General features: G+C 36.0%; 1 protein-coding gene across 1 annotated transcript in view; it reads right to left on the reverse strand.

The window, feature by feature from the left end:
- Positions 1-19,816, reverse strand: part of LOC150096407 (serine/threonine-protein kinase 40-like) — a 100,465-nt gene extending 80,649 nt beyond the window's left edge. The window contains exons 1-2 of the mRNA XM_090408929.1: positions 19,332-19,816; positions 11,107-11,256 (exon numbers count right to left, since the gene is read on the reverse strand). Of these exons, the coding sequence (XP_090265055.1) occupies positions 11,107-11,256; positions 19,332-19,377 (196 nt within the window). The 5' untranslated portion in view covers positions 19,378-19,816. The remainder of the gene's footprint in view (positions 1-11,106; positions 11,257-19,331) is intronic.
- Positions 19,817-24,422: the final 4,606 nt, after the last annotated feature.

Raw genomic sequence — 24,422 nt, forward strand, 5'->3', positions numbered from 1 at the left:
AGTCTGTGTAATATATTTCTCAATAAACAGTGCAATTAGAGACAACTGGGATAAAAACACACTAATTAATACATCACATGTCCCATCATACAGAAACTATGCTGTATAGACTGAAACAAAACCATATGTTGCATGGGCAAACACAGTATCTAACTAAAAACTATTGTTGTTAATTAGATGTGTGTAATTTCGATTTCCCAAGGCAGCAATAAAATTCAACCGAACGTGTTAAAATTCGTAAAAGTGTTAAAACTAAGTAATATATATATATATATATATATATATATATATATATAATGAATGTTATGGCAGTTTCACATATGGAATTTGGTTGAAGAGAGTTAGCATTTCAACTCAATTGTCAGATATGCTTTTATCTTTCGGTTGCGCGATCTTTTGTTAACACCGCACCAATCATACGCACGTTTTAATAACCTGCCTTTGCTGCCTGTTTCGCGTTGGGCTTAATTACCGTAAAGGGAGAAAAGTCACAAAAGAGAAAAATGTTACTGGTACGGGGATTCCCTTATTCAGGTAATATTCACTAATTTCATGTTATTCGTGTATGTGGTGTGCCAGTATCAGTAAGTGATATTATTTGATCTATTCTACATTAAAAAATTTAACCCTATGATGGATGTGGCTGATAAAAAATAAAAAAAACTTCCTGCGAACAATCAGAAGAAGCAGAAACAGACACAAAAAAAAAGACAGTATTTCATATTTTACCAGAACAGCTCACATAGTCTTCAGAACCAAACATAAGAGGCAAAAAATGTAATATATGCATTTGATTTTTGCAATATTCACTGTGTATGTTTTGAATTGAATATAAATACAATAAATATTATAATAATATATCTCTCTATTACGATTTTTTTTCGAGGGGGGCCGTGAAATATTTTAATTTTTGCAAATGGGGCCCTGACATCCAGAAGTTTGGGAAGCACTGCTCTAAGGCACGTTTTACCACACCAATGCACCTATATCTTAGTTTTCCTCTGGGTCTTTGTCCTGCCAACCTGGCAGAGAACTCTTGTTTTGCTAATCTTTCCTCTCCCATTCTGTTTAAGTGACCATATCACCTGAGATTAGCTTTGCTAACACATTCCTGGATGCTAACAATATCAAGTTCTTTCCTAATATCCTTTTTTTAATATGATATTCCCATTGTTCCCATCTGCAAAGTTCATTCCTCTAATCTTTCTCAGGACTCTCATATCTGCAGTCTATAGTCTTTGGTCAAGCGTTATACTTCTAACACAGCTCACAGTCCTATAACTTAAAAAAACTGGCTTGAAAACGGTGTTGTATAAAGCTAATTTAGTGTTCTGAGTAATTTCTCTCTTATTCTATATAAATTTATTCAGTTGACTTCCTACCATACCAGCTTTGTTGATTCTGTTGTCTATTTCCATATTTAATTTACCATCTTCACTAAAAAATCGTACCTAAGTAGCTGAAATGTTTTACTTCTTTTATAGGTTCTCCATTCACAATACAGTCGATATTTTCAATGATTCTGCCTATTTTCATTGTCTTTGTCTTGTTATTGCTGACCTTCATACCATATCTATTACAACAGTTATTCAATTTAGTCAGAGAATCTTACAGACTTGTAGCAGATTTATTTAGAATTAAAACATCATCTGCATAAAGCAAATAGCTGACATTAACATCTCAAATTTTGCTATCAGGTTTAATACTACTTTCCTTCATAATGTAATCCATATAGATAATGAATAACAGAGGGGATAATGTACATCCTTGTCTCACACCAGATTTAACATTAAACCATCTTCCTGTACTTCCTTCAATTCTAACTGCTGACTTACAACTCAAATAAAGACTTAAGGGATGCTTAAGGGTCAAAGCTGTATAACTGAGAGAAGACCTCCACATAGCCTTTAAAGGAATGCGGAGAACCGACCAGGGTTTCTAACCGAATGTCCAATCCTCACCTTCTCGTGATGCACCCTGTTGGGTATCTACTTGGATACTGAACGAACGAGGATGGGCTGGCAATTTGGGATTTAGCCGACCAAATTGTATTCTTATTGGTTAAACCAAAATATAGAATGATGGTACAACATGACAAAATTTCATTCCGGCTGGGGTGTCGCCCGGTTAAACAAGGCCCGCCGTTGTTTTAGCCAGGGAACCAGGGCGAACAGCGAAAAGTCAGCTACTGGAACAAATCTGAAAACACACTCCAACTCAACATCACCAGAGTTAAAGATCGGTACTGTCAACATAAGAAGCCTGAATGGCAAAGAAATGGAGCTAGCTGAGGAATTAGATAAGTACCAGATCGACATAATAGGGGTGACTGCAACAAACAAGATAAAAACTGGTGTGATCTTTCTGAGCAATAAATACAAAATGTTATATTCAGGCAATGACAATCAAGGAAAAGAAGGAGTAGCCTTGTATTCAACACAAAATACGAGGCTAATCTTCTTGAATGGCAGGCATTCTCAAGTAGAGTAACGTGGGCAAAGATGAGAATGGGGAACTGGACAATGAGACTAATTTGTGCCTATGGCCCCACAGAAGGTTCTACTAAGGTAGAAATGGAGGAAATTTTTGAGGCTTTAGAAAAAGCAACTGACAAAATGAAAAAGGAAAAGTTGGTCCTTGTTGGGGATCTAAATAGCAGAGTAGGAAATGATTGTGAGACATACAAAAATATTTTGGGAAAATTTGGAGAAAAGAGCAAAGCTAATAATAATGGCAAATAATTCTTGGATTTCTTCTCAGGGCATGGACTGGTTATTACTAACACAATGTCCCAACATAAAATTGTGCACAAATTCACATGGAGAGAAGAGACTAGGAATAAGCAAAGTCTCATTGACTATGTTATTGTTGACAGTGATGTTTTATCCCTGGTGCAGGACACCAGAATGTACAGAGGATTTGAAATTGGAAGTGATCACTATTTAGTCTTGAGCAGGATAAAATTGAATTTCATATGGAAAAGAATAACATGATGTCTACAGTTCAGATGTGAACTGTAGACTAAAATACACAAAGATTATTGAAGGAAAAAATGAAAGAGTTTGAGAACAGGAATCAAACCTTGGAGATTCAATGGTAAGCCTTGAAAAAAGCGCTGATTGATTCAGCTAGAGAGGCATGTGGTGAAGTTGTCTGCAAGGATAGAAAAATTAGAACTCCATGGTGGACACAGGAAGTTAAAGAGGCAGTGAAGGAAAAGAAGAAAGCATATCAAAAGTTTCTGTCAAATAAGTCAGCTTGTGCTCTTAGAGAATACAGAGACAAATACAAGAATGCTAAACACTGTGTAAAACTAGCTAAACAAAAGTTATGGGAGGACTTTTGGCAAGAATATAGAAAATAAATATCAAGAAGGTGGCAAAATATTCTGGAGGTTGTTAAAGAAGCTTAGGAATGGAAAAAAGAGTGCTGTAAAAGGAGTTAGAGATGATAAAGGTGACATGAAAACAGGAGAAAGAGATATCCTTGAAGTATGGAGTAATTATTTGAAAAACTGCTAAATGAAAAAAGCAGTGATGACAGCACAGTGGTAAAAAACACTGACCAGGCATGCAGTCAGGAATGCATATCCATACTTGATGTAGAAAAAGCCATCAAAGGCTTGAAATATGGAATGGCAGCAGGAGTAGATGATATTCGATCAGAAATGCTGAAGTATGGTGGTATAAGAGTCTTACAGTGGCTGCACTGAATAGTTCAGAAAGCCTGGAAAGAGGGAAGAATTCCTGATGATTGGAGTAGAGCTCTCATAGTACCCATATATAAAAAGGGAAATAAATCTGAATGTGAGAATTACTGTCCAGGCTCTCTAACTATGCAGTGCAGCCAGTGTAAGACTTTTATACCTCCATACTTAGACATTTCTGGTTGATTATCATCTACTCCAGCTGCCTTTTCACATTTCAAACTTTTGATGGCTTTTTCTACTTCAAGTGTGGATATGTATTCCTGATTGCATGCATGGTTATTGTTTGTTTTTTTTATCACTGTGCTGTTGTCAATGCTAGTTTAATTTGTTGAAAGTTTACCACCTTACCCCAGTCCTGAAGATACTTTCAGGCGCAAACTTTGTTTGCTCACACTTGGATAAAGGATTAAACTAATTTTATTATGCTAGTTTAATTTAGCAATTTTTCAAAGTAATTACTCCAAACTTCAAGGATATCTTTTTCTCCAGTTTTCATATCACCTTTATCATCTCTAATTCCTTTTACAGCACTCTTTCCTCCATTTCTCAATTTCTTCAACAACCTCCAGAATATCTTTCCACCTTGATATTTATTTTCTATGTTCTTACCAGTCTTCCCATGATTGTTGTTTAGCTAGCTTTAGTGTTTAGTTTTCTAATATTTGTCTCTGTATTCTCTAACAGTACAAGCTGACTTATTTACAAGGAATTTTTGATATGCTTTCTTCTTTTCTTTCACTGCCTCTTTAACGTCCTGTCAACCATGGAGTTCTGATTTTTTTAATCCTTGAAGACAACCTCACCACATGTCTCTCTGTCTGAATCAATCAGTGTTTTCTTCAGGGCTTGCCACTGAATCTCCAAGGTTTGATTCCTGTTCTCAAACTCTTTCATTTTTTCTTGAATAATATTTGTATATTTTAGTCTAGTTCATATCTGAGAGCTGCTCAACTTTTATTCACTTTAAAACTTTCTTACAGGTTTTTTTTTTTTTCAATATGAAATTCAGTTTAATCCTGCTAATGGTGATCACTTTCAATTTCATATCCTTTGTACTCCGTAGTGTTTTGCACCACAGAGAAAACATTAGTATCAACGATAACATGGTCAATGAGACTTTTCTTATTCCTTGTCTCTTCTCTCCATGTGAATTTGTGCACAATTTTATGTTGGAACATTGTGTTAGTAATAACCAGTCCATTCCCTGAGAAGAAATCCAAGAATTATTTGCCATTATTTTTAGCTTTGCTCTTTTCTCCAAATATTCCCAAAATACTTTTGTATGTCTGACAATCATTTCCTACTCTACTATTTAGTTCTCCAACAAGGACTGATTTTGATTTTAATTAAATCGAAAAGCATTATTTACCAGTCTGATCCAAATTAACACACACACACACATATATATATATATATATACACAATTGCATTACAATTCTTTGTTAATTTCAATTCTTCCTAATTCAGACTTATTTTATTTCTTCCCTTTTACCTAAATCACTATCTAAAATATCCTGCTGGTCATACCAACTGAAAATAAAGCATATCTTGAGTAAGCTTAATTCAACATTAATTTACATTATCTAGTACAGTACTCAGAATGCAGTTGGCAGTTAGAATAGGTGATGATTGGAACATTGGTTTAGAACAAGCAGAGGTACTAGACAGGGGGACCCAATATCACCAAGCATTTTCATCGCACATTTAGAAAGAGCAATGGACAAACTGAAGGAATATCTGTACACGGAATGAGAATTAACAATCTGAGATTTGCAGATGACATTGTTATTATTGAAGAAGATGAAAGAGAACTACATAAAACACTGAAACTGTTAAATGAGGAAGGGAAGAGATTTGGACTTATTATGAACTTCGAAAAAACAAAGACAATGGTATTTGGTGAGAAGAACATGAAACAAAAGATATAAGTGGATGGAATTGATATAGAAAATGTAGAACAATTTACATATTTGAGAAGTAAAATGACGTATGAATTGGACTGTAAAAAAGAAATAAAGATCAGGATTGCAAAGGGAAGAACAAATCTGAAGGCCATGGATAACATCTGGTAAAGTAAAGTGATCAGCCTGCAAACAAAACTAAAAGTACTGGAAACATGCATTTTTAGCAGTACTGTATGGATTTATGTTTGGTATTTCGGATGGTTTAAACAGAAGAGGTAGACCATATAGAGAATGGATAGATGATATAAAGGACTGGTGTGGAATGGGTGTACAGAAACTGTGACACTGTGCACTAGACAAAGAAAGGTGGAAGAAGATAGTGAAGGAGGCATCAGACACCAATGGGCAGTGAGCCCATGGTTCGTGATGATGAGTATAGTACTCTTCTTACTCTGACAATAATTACTTATACACAGTTGAAATTAAGACACCTTGAATGAGCTTATTTCAATATTAACTTATACAATCTTACTGTATCCATAAACAGACACACTTGCTGTACATTCTTGCTTGGAAATATCACATATCTAAGTACTTGCAATTCTCGTTCAGCAATGGCTTCTACATGAATCATTTGTCTACATGAAAGTGCTCCTTTGTTGTTTCTTTCTGCTAGCTCTTTCTTGATCTCCTGCCAAATTTATTCTTTGTCTGAGTTGTTTATTCTATGCCCTCTAGGACCTTTAACATGGCGGCAATGTGCATCTCTTTCCTAATGACACGTTCCAACAATCGATAATACTTCTCATCGCAGTGGATCCAGGTAGGAGAAGATTCAGAAACCCAAGACCTACGATGCCTCTCTTTTGATTACTGACAACGGACCTCAAAGTGAACCCAGGTAAGAGAAAGTTGAGAAACCAAAGACCTATGACACTTCTCTTTCAATTACCAACAATGGACCCAAGGTAAGAGAAGACTGAGAAACCCAAGATGAAATCCTTCTTGACGACTCGGCTTATAAAGGCCCAGATTTCCATTGGATCTCTTGAAACCTCCATATATGGTCATGTATTGACATTGAACATGATGACGTCATACTTCGCACGTCTTTTGAAATTGCCATATATGGACATGGGTTAACAGCATTACATAATGACATAATGCACCACATTATTTTAACAAAGACCCATCGTTAAGTTATTACAAATACAAAATTATTACAGACAAAATTGACATTTTGTCTGTAATAAAAAATCAGATACTTATCATGCAGTGGTGGCCGGTGAAAATTTTAAGTGGGGGTGCTGCATATACAAAAAAAAAAAAAAACTTTTTTTCCCTAATCAGTAACGAATTTAATAAATTTACATATTAAAAATTGCTTTATTAAAAATATTTCATCCTCACCAGAAACAAACATCAATAATCAATGTTTCATATCAATAGCAATGACAAGTGCAAACAAATATCGGCATTAGATTGTAGTGCATTTGTTTCGTGTAACGATAATTGAAAAAATATTATTCTTTTCATATTTTCAACAGTGACAATCATCATAATTCAACCTTGTATCTATAATAAATAAATAATTATATGTTATTTTAACAAAATAAAATAAGATTTAGAAAAAATAGTTCACCAGGCACATGGACCAATAATAAACGTTTCATATCTCACAGAAATAAGGCGCGTAAGCTTACTAAAAATACATTGCCGTTTGAGCAGTTACAGTTGGGAATAACATAACGTGCAATGACAAGAGCAAACTAATATCGCCGTTAGATCGCAGTGCATTTGTTTCATAATCTAAAGCATTAATCGAACAATTCCAATTATTAACTATTCAATCAATGTCAAAACATAAGCTGTAACCTTTAACATGTTGTACTGCATTTATATAATGTTATAAGCATTGTTATTATTTATAAACACAAACAAAATTTAATTTTTTCATTTTTTTCCTTGGGGGTGCTGCAGTGTCACAGTGCTTATGTATGGGCCGCCACTGTTATCATGAGAGATTTTACAGTGCTAATCTGCTGATGCATGGCATTCACATCTTCCTGTAGACCCCCCCCCCCCCTCCCAGTCTATAGCAGCAACTAAGAATGCATTTTGTCTTATTGGCCTCTATTTCGCACCAGATAGCCTCAAATGAACTACCCCCCCTCCCATACACACACACATAAGATACTCTCACTTCTAATTTTGTTGGTTGAAGCATCAGTAATACCCCACTTCCTATCTTCTTCCCTCTATCCTCCCTGAAAATATAATACCCTTTCTGTCAACCAGGTCTCACTAATGTCTACAATTTCTGGCTGAGTTGAGCTGACCAATGCCAAAAAGTCCTCTCCCATGATACAAGATATATACACAGTGCTTTTTTTCTGGCGTATAACGCACCGGAACAGTGTTCCGGCACCTATTTTTTTTTTTTTTTTACGGATTTTTCAATTTTTCAAAAGTAATTTTTGAAATAATGTTTGCGCGTACATAACACATCTACAGATGCGCACGCCATTAGCATCTACATCATTTGTGGCTGTACGGACGTCTGATTGACAAAATGCGAAAGATTTTCGGTAAAACACTTATCTAAAAAATATCTTTACTGAATTGACGTAAATTTAACGTCATTATTTTCATATCCTTTTATCATTTTTTTTTTTTTAAGTGTAAAAGTCTGACCCCAAGTTTGAAAATGAAAAAGATTTCCAATTACTTCTCAACCACCAGTCCCATTAATAAAAAGGCCAGAATAATAACAGACACGACGTCAAAAAATATGGAAATAATGGTGCCAGTTGATGTTTTCGAATCATCTCAAGCTAATCTTGAGGAGCAAGGTCAAACTGAAAATGACTGGCCGAATTGCTGGACATTAGATCAAAAAAAATGATTTTTGCTCGAAAAATGAATGGATGTATATTTGAAAAAGAAACTTGGCTGTACGCGTTGCAGAAAAGTTAGAACTCTTGGAATTGAAACAAAGATGGAAATCAAAATTTCTAAAGAATGGGCCAACAATGAGATTACATATTCTGGCAAAGATAGGAAGCTACAGATGAGCTCACTTCGAAAAAAAATATTTGATCAGAGAATATGCTGCACACAAAATTAAATTATATTTAATTTATGCGACTCTGTGACAGCAACAGCTGCTTTATATTTCATTTAAATTAAGATCTGAATATCATTTTCTTTAATAAAAAGCTTAACAAGATGTGAGTTCCGGCACCTTTTTTTCTAGAAAAAAAGCACTGTGTATATATATATATATATATATATATATATATATATATATTCATTTTTTAAATTAACTGACTTAAACCCGAGAATTATAACACAATGACATTTATTTGAAAAAAACGCAACATGTTTCGTCAAAAATGACTTCTTCAGGCGATAAGAACATAGAAAGACAATAAAAGACACTTAAATTAACATTGACACACTCTAAAGCTATACAACTATAAAGCCATAATATTCGACTGTAAATTACAGTTATGAGCTTGAACTACAGTCCGAGTTAAAGTTCTATTGTTGTACACCTGTGCGTGTGTGGAATCACGCGATCTCCAGTACCTAATAGTAGAGTTGAAAGAGTCTGCCAAATTATAGCTAAGATTATTATTCAAATGAAAAGGGTCTAAGGTGATTTCCCTTGACTCTACAATGCGGCGCTCTATTTCATCATGGCTGATGTGTAGGTTTGAAGTCAATGTCCAATCTATTTCATGTTGGTGGCCTTCGTTGTTCGTGTTTATTGAAAGCAGGACATGGCCCGACAGAGCAGTAGCTCTGGTTCTCTTATAGGCAATGTCTCTCTGATGCTCTTCGACACGTAGTAAGATAGATTTTTCTGTCTGTCCATAGTAAGGCTTTCCGCATTCACAAGTAACCTTGTATACACCTGGGAATTGTAGAAGGTTGTGAGGTTGTTTATAGTTGTTGAAGCGTGATCTTATTTTTGGCAGAGTCGAGAAGCACGTTTTTATGTTAAACTTCTTTAGAATTCTGCTCAGCTTTTTGGATAGTGTGCTGATATATGGCAAGACGATATGACCTTTGGAGTCGTCCTGTGTCTCTACGTTGTTACGTTGGTGGCGGGATAATTGGTTGTTAATACTTTTTAGAGAGGTATTATATTATATTATATTATAAAAGTTAGGTATTATATCAACTCTAGCAAATCGTGCAAGATCTGTACTGTCAGATGAAGAAGAACTAAAAAAGGAACTACAACATCTTAAATGGACCTTTAAAAACAATGGCTACTCTCTAAAAAGTATTAACAACCAATTATCCCGCCACCAACGTAACAACGTAGAGACACAGGACGACTCCAAAGGTCATATCGTCTTGCCATATATCAGCACACTATCCAAAAAGCTGAGCAGAATTCTAAAGAAGTTTAACATAAAAACGTGCTTCTCGACTCTGCCAAAAATAAGATCATGCTTCAACAACTATAAACAACCTCACAACCTTCTACAATTCCCAGGTGTATACAAGGTTACTTGTGAATGCGGAAAGCCTTACTATGGACAGACAGAAAAATCTATCTTACTACGTGTCGAAGAGCATCAGAGAGACATTGCCTATAAGAGAACCAGAGCTACTGCTCTGTCGGGCCATGTCCTGCTTTCAATAAACACGAACAACGAAGGCCACCAACATGAAATAGATTGGACATTGACTTCAAACCTACACATCAGCCATGATGAAATAGAGCGCCGCATTGTAGAGTCAAGGGAAATCACCTTAGACCCTTTTCATTTGAATAATAATCTTAGCTATAATTTGGCAGACTCTTTCAACTCTACTATTAGGTACTGGAGATCGCGTGATTCCACACACGCACAGGTGTACAACAATAGAACTTTAACTCGGACTGTAGTTCAAGCTCATAACTGTAATTTACAGTCGAATATTATGGCTTTATAGTTGTATAGCTTTAGAGTGTGTCAATGTTAATTTAAGTGTCTTTTATTGTCTTTCTATGTTCTTATCGCCTGAAGAAGTCATTTTTGACGAAACATGTTGTGTTTTTTTCAAATAAATGTCATTGTGTTATAATTCTCAGGTTTAAGTCAGTTAATTTAAAAAATGAACATATCCCAACCCCGAGTTAATAGTACGTTTCATATATATATATATATATACATATATACACACACACACACACACACACACACACACATTTCACTAAAATTTGATACACTGAAGTTGAATGCTCAATTTTAAGAGGGCAAAATAGTGTATGGATTTTTCTTAGGAGAAAATGACTTTATGCACATATTTCATATACTTTTAAGTTTGTTGTCACTTTAACATATATTTGGAACATATAAAGTTTATTGCCTCATTATAAAGTATTTCTGAAATCAACTGCCTGAAAAAGTCATATCAAAATGAGTCTGGAACTCAATGGAGATGCCAGTAATATTAACAATTATATATATATGTATATACACACACAGTTACCTAAAAGATAAGGTCCAGCTCTTTTGATAACTTTGAAGTCAACTGATGTACCTTCAGATGGACGAAAAATTTTTTCTTTTCTTTCCACATTCTTTTCTGACAATGTTCTTTTCATAGTCTTTTCTTCAGGATACTTTATAAATCTAGATACTACAGAAAATATGGAAAGATATATCATTTTGCCTATAAGTTAACTTCTACTATATGGCATTAGAGCAAAATATCAAAAAAATCAGGTGGATAACTTGCATGTATCACTTTTCTCAAGGCCTACTTAATATCCTTAAGATACTTTTAAGGGAACATTTTCAAGATGTTTCATAGAAGAGCAAAATGAATGATGGGTTCCACATAGGAATTTTACTGGTGCTAAAAGATGGTTATTTAAGTTAATCACAATGTCAAGAAAATAAATAAATAATAATTATTATTAAAATAAATAAATTATATATAAGGGCAAAACATAAAAAAAGAGTATAAATTCATTACTTTTTTAAGAGTAACTGTACATGCAGAGTAAACATCTCTATATTTTGAATGCTCTAATATTTTCCATTTATCATCTCCATAGAACAAAGCTATCTTCTCTCATACAATAAGAAAAGAAACATATAATTAAGAATATAATAAGGAACAGAAATCAAAATAACAATTTATATACTGTTTATGAAATTTTTCTGAATGACTTCTGTCATATTAGATTATACACCGAATGTCACTTCATTAGGAACACCTCTCCATTTAGAAAAAAACATACTGTTCCTGAAGATGTCGAGTCACATAGCTGCAGTTTACTACTCTTTTGCGTTTGATGCATCAAAATGATAAAAGCCATGACTTAAGTGGCACTCGGTATGGTATGATTGTTCGTGACAGACATGTTGGTGTCAGTATGGTACGATTGGATTATCCGATTTTCATAATCAGATAACTTCAAGCCAACAGCAGTCCTGTAAAAGGTGCAAACTTTGTTTGCTTACACTTGGATAAAGGATTAAGCCAAGTATATAATTTCTTGGTATCTTTAATTTATAGTATAACCAAGTGGAAAAACTTCCAACAACTGTCTATAATGCAGAGTATTTTAATAATAAGGTGTGGACACCTTTTGGCTACTTGTATATGAAAATATGACTATGGTATTACTTCAACCTTAGTATCACCTCTGGGTCTGGCTCCCACTGACAAGACCTCAAAGGTCAAAACCAGTCTGGGTAGTGACCCTTCCCATAATGCATAACATTATACATACCCATAAGGAGTGCTCTGCATTCTGGGATACTAAGGCAAATGATGTGAAATAATTAACTTCTATATAAAAGTGCCCCACTCCTGATTATATTTCAGGCACAAACTTTGTTTGCTTACACGTGGATAAAGGATTAAACCAAGTATATAATTCTTGGTATCTTTAATTTATAATATTTCTACAATTATGTCAAATGCTGTAGTATAATAATTACACTAAAAAACTACAATAATATACTAAAAACACACAACTAAATCTACAAAAACATTTAATAAATCAACAAATATCATAGATCTTGGAGTTTTCTAACAGCACATCTTTTCCCCTGATAGTCTTATTGCTAGTGATATCCAAGCAGCAAAAACATTACCTGGTGCAAACTGTGGGAGAGATCATGAATTATTGATATCTGAAGTTAAATTGAAATTAAGGGCTAAGAAGAAACAAAAGGACAGCATCAGATTTGATGTAGATTCTATAAATGAAGCATCTAAAGCGGAAATCAGAAAGAAATTAAAGTTTGAAGAAGACAGAAAGGGAGTTAGAACTGTGGGAAGAAACAAAATGTAGTCATAGAAACAGCAAAGAACTCTTAATAAAGCAACAAGAAAGAAAGAATGATAAATGGTTGTCAGAAGAAGCTATTCAAATAGCAGAGGAAAGAAGAAGATAAACTTCAGAGAAACAAAGAAAGGATTAGACAACTGAGTGCAGATTTCCAAAGACAGGCTAGGAAAGATAAGGAAAAACATCTAAACAACAGATGCAAGGAACAATTTCCTTGCACATAATGAAAAGTGAAGTGATATATTAACTTTGATATATGAATATATGTGATATATAAATTTATTAACTTTTTATAATAGAATGACATCTGAGTTGGACAAAGAAAATGGCTACACAATAGCACTTCTGGATTTTGCTAAGGCTTTTGACATGATAACCCATGGAATAGTGTTGCACAAATTGGAGCAGATGAGGATGGATACTAAGCTGGTGACATGGATAGGAGAATGGCTCAGGGAGAGATACCAGAAGGTGGTGTATGGAAGAGCAGAGTCCAGGATGAGGCAGGTGACCAGTTGTGAGCCTCAGGGCTCTGTGTTTGGGCCATTGTTGTTTAATTTGTACATAAATGATATAGGAAATGGCTTAAAAGGAGATATTCAATTGTTTGCTGATGATGCAAAGTTGGGTAGTGCAATAAAAAATCAAGCTGAAGTTGAGAGTTGGCAGGATGATTTAAATAAGCTGGAAAATGAGCAAAAGGAAATGGATGTCAGTTCAATGTGGAAAAGTGAAAAGTTATGCATTTTGGGATTAAAAGATTACCAGCTGTGTACTACATTGATAGAACGGTACTCCAAGAGATTGATGAGGCTAGGGACTTGGAGATAGGGAGATGAAGTTCAGGGGACACTAGGGGTGTTGGTAGATAGGGAGATGAAGTTCAGGGGACACATTGCTAAGGTGTCCAAGATTGCACATAGGATTACTTGGTTATTAAGGAACACACTAACATCCAGAGATAAAGAGGTTATTATTCCCCTTTATAAAGCGTTGATACTTCCACATTTGGATTACTGTGCTCGGGTCTGGTCACCTGGATTCCTTAAAGATGAGGAGGTTGTGGAAAGGGTTCAGAGGAGAATGACTAAGTTGGTGAGTGATGTAAAAAATGCTCCCTACATTGATAGATTGGGAGCTTGTGGATTGCAGAGGTTGGTTGATAGGCGGAGGAGAGGGGATATGATAGAAACATTTAAATTACTAAAAGGTTTTTATAAGGTTGATGCAGATGAAATGTTTCAGCTGTGTGATAGTGATGGAAGAAAGAGGTCATCCCTGGAAATTAAGGAAAAGTGTGGTTAACAAGGGTGTGAGAACAAGGTTTTTTGCCTGGAGGGTGGTGAATGAGTGGAATGCATTGCCTGACTCAGTTGTGAGTTATCCGTCTGTAAATGAATTCAAGAACAGATATGATAGATATTGTTTTGATAGTTTGGGTCTCCCGCGATGAATCTACTGACTCCATGGAGATGCCCGTAATAATAATAATAGCAATGGAACAGCTTCCAAAAAGAAAAGCTCCTGGAGCTGATGGTGTGTCAATGGAATTATTGAGAGCAGCTGGGGAAGAAGTATTGAATATACTGACTGAAATTTGTCAACAGGTTTGGAAGAAAATATACTGGCATAGAGATTGGAAAACATCAGAAAGCAATATTATGGATAGAACAAGAGATCTGCTCAGAAAAATAAATGATGTTACTGGAAAGTTTATCCCTAGATTAGAAGTTGTAAAAAGTAATTCAGATAAATGTCTGATGGAAAAAGAAACAATGGAAAAAAAGATGGAAAGAGTATGTAGAGGATTTGTACAAGTAAGATAATAATATTGAAGGAGAATTTGAAAGTAGAGAATTTGTTAAGGAACCATGATAATGAAAAGTGAAGTGATATCAGTAATGGAACAGCTGCCAAAAAGAAAAGCTCCTGGAGCTGATGATGTGTCAGTGGAATTATTGAGAGTAGCTGGGGAAGAAGTATTGAATATACTGACTGAAATTTGTCAACAGGTTTGGAAGAAAATATACTGGTAGAGATTGGAAAACATCAGTATCCATCCCAATCCCAAAAAAATCAAATGCCAGAGATTGTGAGAATTATAGAACCATCACTTTAATTTCACATGCAAGTAATGTTATGCTGAAAATGATCCAACAGAGGTTGGAGCCATATGTGAATAAAGAAATGCCACAAGAACAGGTAGGGTTTAGGTAGAGGAACTACAGACCAAATAGCAAACATGAGATGGATTATGGAAAGAACAAGAGAATTTCAGAAGGAAGTATTCATCTGTTTTGTTGATTATAAGAAAGCTTTTGATTGTGCAGATCACAACACTCTGTGGATTGTAATGAGATCAATGGGAATACCCGAACATCTAATTTTCTTCATAAGAGAGCTGTATGACAACCAAGAAGCTTCAGTAAAACAGTATTTGAAGAAACAGATGGTTCGAGTGGAAAAAGGGTTGTGACAGGGTTGTATACTGTTGCCTTACTTTTTAAATATTTATACTGAATATGTTATGAGAATGGCTGATTTAGACAAAGATCCAGCTACATTTAAGATTGTTAGCAGAAAAATAAATAATTTAAGATATGCAGATGATACAACCCTCATAGCAGAAACTAAACTGAAGATGAAATAAAATAAGATAGATCTGGAGTGGTTAATTCTATTGGTTAAGATGGAAAGTAACAAAGCCAGGCTTAAGTTAAACATCAGCAAAATAAAAGTGATGGTTTCTGGCAATTTAAATGAATTTATAATAGAGGGAGATAAAATAGAAATTGTTGAAAGTTATGATTTACTAGGGTCCAGAATCAGAAATGATGGTAAATGTGAAGATGAAATAAAAAGGATAGTCATGGGGTGGAGCATTGTTAAACCTGACAAAAATTATGAAGATAGAGTAAGATGTAAGGCTACAAAAGTTAGAATTCTCAAAGCAATGGTATTTTCATTAGTGATGAATGGATGTAAAAGCTGGATTATTAAGAAGAAAGTGAATTGATTCATTTGAATTATGGGTGTGGACAGGGTTGTCACCAGATTAGATCGCACCCTGAGGCAAACAATTAAATATCGTCTCTGATGAATTATAAGACAAAAATATAAGAAAATCTCCAATTGCTATTTTGTTTTTATTACAAGAGAAACATTAATGCAAAATGATTACATAATATTAATTAAATGTTTGCTCTACATGGGATATCACACAATAAAACTGTTTATGAGCTCTTCTAAATTTAAATTATAAGCTATGTTCACCTCTATTGATATATTTGCTAGACCAACCAATCTTTCTTGGGTCATTGCTGTTCAAATAATTTTTAATCAGTTTAAGCTTGGAACTGTTAGTGTAGCGACAGCACCTACCGCAATATGGCTGAACATTAAGCTGAGGCGTGAGGCATGCTGCCTCTATGCTACATCCTGTCGACGGTACTGGGTGTGGAAGAGACTATTAAGAATCACATGTACTGCAAGAATGACCAAATGAGGTTTTTGAGAATATAAAGACAGAATGCTCCTTGGAGGTGATGATTGTTAAACAGAAGTTGATGTACAATAAGGACAATTATGCGAGCTGATGAATCATTGGAAAAGGCAGTTATGTTGGGGAAGATTGAGGGAATGAGAAGAAGAGGAAGACCACAAAAGAGTTGGATGGACAACATAAAAGAATTTACCAACTTGAACTTACAATTACGAAAAGAAAGGCCAAGTGGGATGGAGAGCCTTTGTTCACAAGATCACCAAGAGTCGAAAACGACTGGATGGCATATAACAACAACAAATAACATGATAGCTAGTCTGGGTGATATATAGCCTCCCTCAGTTAGTCCCTGATGCCCTAGAGGTCTCAGATAATAATAATGATGATGATAATAATAACAACAATATAAAAATTCTTGATGAGACAAGATATAGTGGGAATCCAAAGAATAATAAGAAGACCAAGAGACCCATGGATATCAGATTCAACATGGGAACTAATCAAGAAGGCGGTTGGAAAAACAAAGAGACACAGGGACTGAAGAATATAAGAGATTACATAGAGAAGTCAGAAGTGCCATTAAGCAGGACAAGGAAATATTTTATACTAATAAATGTGAAGAGATAAGAGTTCCAAATGAGGAGGCACAATTATAAAAGATTGTTTTGTTTAGCTCATGACCTAAAGCACAAGTTTACGCTGAAATTGAATGTCATCAAAGACAGGAATGGAACATTACTGACAGAAGAACTGGAAATCACAAACAGATGGAAAGAATATTTTGAGGAATGAGAAAATGTCTACTTATGTTCTCATTTTTAAACTGCAGAGTGTGGACAAACAGTAAGTTTAGATAAGGACAAAATAAAGAAATCAACAGAAGAATCATTCAAGTTAATTGAGTCTTTAATATACTGAAAGAACATATAATAGGAGAACTACATTGTGTTAAAAAAGGAAAATATTCAACAGCTGTGTGACACCAGTGTTTACATATGGTAGTGAGACATGAAGCATAACAGAGAAGCAACGTGAAGATCTGTGGATAGCACAGAGAAAACTGGAAAGAAGAATACTGAAAATTACTAAAAATGATAAAATTAAGAATGAAGAAATAAGAATACAAACAGGAGTAAGAGAATGAGAGACAAAAGGTGGACAAGATTGATAATGGAATGGCAACCAAGACAGGGAAAAAGGAAGAAAGGGGTAGACAGAGAAAGATGGAGATGATATCCAGACATGGAGAGAAGTGAAATGGTGGTCAGAGACAAAAGAGAAGAAAATATAGAAGAAGCTGGGGAGTTCTATGTCCTGCAGTGGACGAAGAAAGGTTAAAAAGAACAAGAATGTATGTGTGGTAGCAAGCTCATACCAGATTACCATAATCCTGTTACTGATGGTATAGCACACCCACACTTTAGAGAGCTTCGCTTGGAGACTTGCCAAGAATAGTCGATTCATGCTGAAGGGTAGAAAGAAATGAAGGACGTACAAATTGGTTGCCAACACACGAAATCATGTGCTTTATAAGTAAAATTTTCAAACTGTTATACAAAACAACATAGGTAACACTTTAAAAACTACAATGACCATAAAAAAAGAAGTTAATTTTCCAACGTAATAATAAACAACTCATCCCACAATACGGATTGATTATCCTATTATCAAAATGGATTCTCCTTCTGTTGACATGCACAGAAGTGTCGAAGGGTCTCTAATCTGTGGGCGTACTATAATGCATCAGGGCTTACCTGATATATTACCATCAGGTCTGGTGCTGTGTAGTGGTTGGCTATGGAACAATTTTAGCTTTTTATCTGCTAAAGTTATGTATTTTATAAGTGACACTATGAATTACTTAAACACATTCACCTTAAGGATCTGGCCTTGGCATGCCTGAAGAGCATCATTCACACTGCATGGAAAAGAGAGAGGGAGAGTGTTGGTGGCAACCAACTATATTTGAATGGTGGCAACAGAAACCAGACTGCAGTTGAAGCCTCCACTATAAGCAAGGTGGTGTTTCGCAAACTGCTAACCAGAAGGTCTAACTGGCAAGGCCTCCAACTAAGAAGGCTTTGTCCTTTACTTCATCATAGCCCCTTTTATGAAAATGAGACACATAACAAGAAAGCAAGCACTACACAACTGAAAGTGAGAAGCTTTAGTGCATACCAACTTAACCACCGTAAGCCATGGATTTTCATTGCCGGTATATGCAATCTGAAGAACAGCTATATTTGAATGGATACTCATCAAAATGAAATATCTTATTTAAATAACAATGAAGTTTTATGTTTACATTTACATGCATGTCTACAGCAGGACCAATTGTGGAAGGGGAAAAAAATTAAACCATTGCATATACTGGTAGGATTATGACAATGATGCCGATGACCTTAATGTGCACAAATAAAGAGGTTGAGGTTCCATTACCTTGATCAGGCCTCATATGGATTACTGCATAGATTTGGTCATTTGGTTTTCACAGTAATGAGGATATACTGGAAAAGGGTCCAAGAAGATTCAGAAAGGTGGTAGCTGGTCTTTGGAATGTGGGACATGAGCTATTTGCAAAGCCTGATAAATAGGCAGGGAAGTGGGGATATGACTGAGATATACAAGTTGGTCAGGGATTGTTACCAGGTTAATGTGGAAGAAATTTCCTATAAAATAGGAGGGAAAAGAACAAAAGGACATCCCTGGAAACTGTATAAGGAGGTTTGAGCAAAGGAGTGAAAAGCAAGTTCTCTGTATGTAGAGCAGCTTGTGAGTGGAATTGGCTGAGTGTGGTAAATGAATGAATTTAAAGTTCCATGGACTTTGTGTGTGCGAAAGACAGTGGGAACCTCACATGGTAAGTCTTTGAACTCTATGGTTAATAATAATAATTTTCTGACTTACCCTCATACACATTTTTGTGACTGCCGTAGGAGATAACGGCATACATCCATTTAGTTATGCACACATCTGTACGTTGCTTTATCAAAAAACACGTTATTCACACAATTCATGGAATTTAATTTACTTGAAGTTTTTGATGTGAAAGTTTCTGAATAATTCAAGTGGATTACCACAAGTGTTTTCAGTCCATGGGCTGGCGGTGGTAATAATAAAACCAATGCAGAATCGTTTGTCCTTGGCACCATCTTAATTATTTTGGAACTTAACTTCAGTTTTTGTGGATGAAAAATTCTTCATTGGTCACACTACATTAGTTACAAATATTAAAATATCAAACATGATATTGACATACCAATCGCGAAAACATCGCATTTCTTGAATTTCACAATAAAAACACTTACTAATACACGACCCACTATAATCTACAAACATTATATTTGATTCCTTTCTCTTAAGATGCAATTCATTTTATCAGCATCAACCCATATCTTGCATTACTTTACATGCTATCGTATCCACAATACTATGCATTTTAAACTAACATGGTGAAAATGTAACCGCACGCCATCTATAGTGCAGGAAACACTCTTATCAATTCGCTCAGTTATTCAAAACACAAAGATAAGTTAGATTCAGAATACACGGAAGTTGAGAGCCTGTGCAGCTCAGTGGATGTGGCGTTTGCACACCATCGCGCTAGGCCGCACGAAGGAAGTCTTGGTTTCGAGTCTAGTCGGCGACTAGAGGAAATTTTTCTAAGCCTTTTTTCGACCGGTTCCCGAGTTAGTCGATCTCTGGCACGGGCAAGCAGGTTTTTCCTCCCGGAAACTCGGGTTTTTCGTCCTGTAAACTCAAGAAAATCGACCGTAGAACCCACATTATTTCAGACATTAAAATATATTGTGTTAGGGTTAGAGACCACGAGATGGCGGCACATTTGAGCCGTCTCTCTTCACTGCGTACCGCTTAATTAGTGATAGCCTTAGGCCATCTGTCTCTGATTGGGTACCAGTGGAGATTGAACTGCCCACTCAGTCTCCAAAAGTTAGATAGGGCTAAATGGCCTCGCCTACTCCGGTATATATGGAAAAAAAAAAAAAAAAAAAAAAAAAAAAAAAAAAAAAAAAAAGGCGTTAGCTGATAGTACACGGAAGTTGTCCAAGTGCGGAACTGAAATTTCAAAGTAACGTACATAATAAAACTAATTACTCGACTTTCGTCATTTGGTTTTACTTTTCTTTTCTTTTTATATTAAGGTAAAAGATAACCACTGGAAGCAAAATAGCAAAACGTAAAACTTAGTTAACGCCAAGTATCAGCAAGAGTTTTAAAATATTCGTTCATAGAAGAAGAGAAAAAAGGACAATAGTAATAATTGACTAAAATTTTCATATGCAGGAATTGCTACACGTTTAGGTATATACTGGTGAACTATAGCAGATACGTGGTTTTGCTGAATATCATTTAATCTACTACTATAATGGTTTGAGTTGCAAACTGCAAAGTGTTATTATTTCTGATTTATGCATCATATGTTTTCTTGATTAAAATATTTTCAGGTGATGGTCATTATCATGGTTCCTTTCCAATAATCAGCGAACATACATTCACAAATTTGTATTCTGCAGTAGTGATCCATAACCTCCATACCACGCTTCACTGATATAAGAAAATGCAAGATCTGCAATAATAAAAAAAAATAAAAAATCAGCTAACGCCTTTTTATTCCCGTATACGGGGAGTAGGCGAGGCCATTTAGCCCTATCTAACTTTTGGAGACTGAGTGGGCAGTTCAATCTCCACTGGTACCAATCAGAGATAGATGGCCCAAGGCTATCACTAATTAAGCAGTACGCAGTGAAGAGAGACGGCTCAAATGTGCCGCCATCTCGTGGTGCCTAACCCTTACACAATATATTTAATGTCTGAAAATATTGTGGGTTCTACGGTCGATTTTCTTGAGTTTACGGGACGAAAAACCCGAGTTTCCGGGAGGAAAAACCCGCTTGCCCGTGCCAGAGATCGACTAAATCGGGAACCGGTCGAAAAAAGGTTTAGAAAAATTTCCTCTAGTTCAAATTCCTATTTGAACCACCAAACCCTTTCTTCGTGCGGTCAAGCGCTGTAGAGGGCAAACGCCACTTCTACTGAGCTACACAGGCTCGCTTGCAATAATAATAATAATAATAATAATAATAATTTTTTTAAAAATCAGCTAACGCCTTTTTATTCCCGTATACGGGAGTAGGCGAGGCCATTTAGCCCTATCTAACTTTTGGAGACTGAGTGGGCAGGTCGATCTCCACTGGTACCCAATCAGAGACAGGTGGCCCAAAGCAATCACTAATTAAGTGGTACGCAGTGAAGAGAGACGGCTCAAATGTGCCGCCATCTCGTGGTCCCTAACCCTAACACAATATATTTAATGTCTGAAATAATGTGGGTCGATTTTCTTCAGTTTACGGGACGAAAAACCCGAGTTTTCGGGAGGAAACTCGGGTTTCCTCTAGTCGCCGACTAGACTCGAAACCAAGTCTTCCTTCGTGCGGCCAAGCGTCGTGGTGTGCAAACGCCACATCCACTGAGCTACACAGACTCTAATAATAATAATAATAATAATAATAATAAAAATAATAATAATAATAATAATAATAATAATAATAATAGGCCTGTGCAGCTCAGTAGAAGTGGCAATTGTGATGAGCCTTAGGTTCTCTGGCACAGGCAAGAGGGTTTTCCTCCAGGAAACTCGGGTTTTTCGTCCCGTAAACTCAAAAAATCGATCGCACCACCCACATTATTTCAGAGAGTAACATATCTTGTTAGAGTTATGTACCAAGAGATGGCAGCACTTGTTTTCCCAGCCTCTTCATCGGTGGCAGTCTATAATTAGTAATAGATATGAGCCAGCTATCTCTGATTGGCTACCTGTGGAGACCCTATACCCTATCTAGCTTTTGGAGACTGAGTAGGCAGTCTCCAAAAGCTAGATAGGGTATAGGGTGTGATTAGTGATAGACATCGGCCAGCTATCTCTGATTGGCCACCAGTGGAGATTGAACTCCCTTGCTTAGTCTCCAAAAGCTGGATAGGGTATAAAGGCCTTGCCTACTCCCTATAAGGGAATAAAAGGCGTTAGCTGATTTATTATTATTATTATAAATAAAATAATAAAATTAGCTAACGCCTTTTTATTCCCGTATACGGGGAGTAGACAAGGCCATTTAGCCCTATCTAACTTTTTGGAGACTGAGTGGGCAGTTCAATCTCCACTGGTACCAATCAGAGATAGATGGCCCAAGGCTATCACTAATTAAGCGGTACAGAGTGAAGAGAGAGGGCTCAAATGTAACGCCATCTCATGGTACCTAACCCTAACACAATATATTTAATGTCTGAAATAATCTGGGTTCTACGGTAGATTTTCTTGAGTTTCCGGGAGGAAAACCCCGCTTGCCCATGCCAGAGATCGACTAACTCGGGAACCGGTGAAAAAAAGGCTTAGAAAAATTTCCTGTAGTTTGGGCATTAAATTTATGCCAGTGGATTTGTCCAAAGAATGGGTTCTTCACTCATTATTGTTGTTGTTATATTATTATTATTATTATTATTATTATTATTATTATTATTATTATTATTATTATTATTATTTGTGACACCTCCAAAGAGTCCGAAGACTCATTGCGGGAGGACACCTATTGTATAACTCTCCATCTACACCACTACACCGAATCTCTACACCAATCAACATCAGTGCCATCTACTGCCCACCACCACCATGGATAGTATTTTTTGTCGGTAAATTGCGTGTGTTGTGAAGGACCGATTTGTCTGTATGCAGGATGAAAAACCCGAGTTTCCGGGAGAAAAAACCTTCTACTCCCGTAGGCTAACTCACTTTCGATTGAAATAGCCCATATAAAGATTCCTCCCGTCATTACGAGAATCGAATTTAGGCCTTTTCCAATCGAAGGGCGCAACGTGCCGTCGTTCTTCCAATTACGCTATTATTATTATCAACAGACCTCCATAGAGTCAAAAGACTTATCATGAGATGTCCCATTCTCACGTACAACGCCCATGGCACTTCGACTTAAATGCATTCACTCTCCCTGTACTCAACACAATGTTAGGCAATGAATTCCAATCATCCACCACTCTCCATGCAAAAAATCTACTCCTCAATCTTTTGTTCACACCCTCCTTATACACCTTCTTTCACAGATATCCTCTCATTCTCCCCCGTCTCCAGATATTCTATAAAAAATATCATCCATGCTAATCTGGTAATTACGGGGTAATTACCCCCTTACGAACTTGTATGTCTCGATCATGATCCCTCTTCATTTTATCCTCTAGGTTCTGTAGTTGGCATACTCTCAATACGTCCTCATATTCCACATTATAGAGAGCAGAAATCAACTTAGTCAATTGTCTCTGGTTTCTAGCCATCCCATCATCCATTTGAAAACCTGACGACCAAATCTGTGCAGTGAAATCCATTTACCTGATGAAAGTCTTGTACAAAGGAGTCAAAAAATCCTTACTTCTACACGTCAATGTTCTCTGCATCATTCTCATAATCCGTGTTATCGTCCTGAAAATATTAGCAAACTGTCCAAGAAATTTCAAGCCTCTGTCCACCACAACCCCTAAATCTTTCATCTCCTCCACCTTCTCCAAAATATCCCCACCAATCCTATAATCTACCTCCCATCTTTGCTTCCCCAATTTTAAAACTTTACCCTTTGAAATATTAAAATGACATTCCCACAGACCTGCCCATTCAAACAGTCTGTTTAGTAAAGCAAAACTACATCTCTTTACTTCTTTACCTCTCCCCAAAACCGGATGAACTTCGCTTGTTCTTTCACTGAGTAACAGGCAAACAATTATACAAGAACACTGTTCTAGATTGCATCCTCTCTGTTCTAACAGCCAAGCAGAACAACTTGCTATACTTCATCCACATATTTATCTTGGGAAATAGAACTCAACTCCTCTCATCAAAAGACAGCAATAATTAACAGTGATAGTAGAAGCACTATAGACAGCATAACGATTCAGAACAACAATATAGCATTAATAGAA

Source organism: Typopeltis vanoorti, chromosome 19 (assembly GCF_054136105.1).
Source record: "Typopeltis vanoorti isolate ZY-2024b chromosome 19, IOZ_Tvanoo_1.0, whole genome shotgun sequence".
NCBI classification, from domain to species: Eukaryota; Metazoa; Arthropoda; class Arachnida; order Uropygi; family Thelyphonidae; genus Typopeltis; species Typopeltis vanoorti.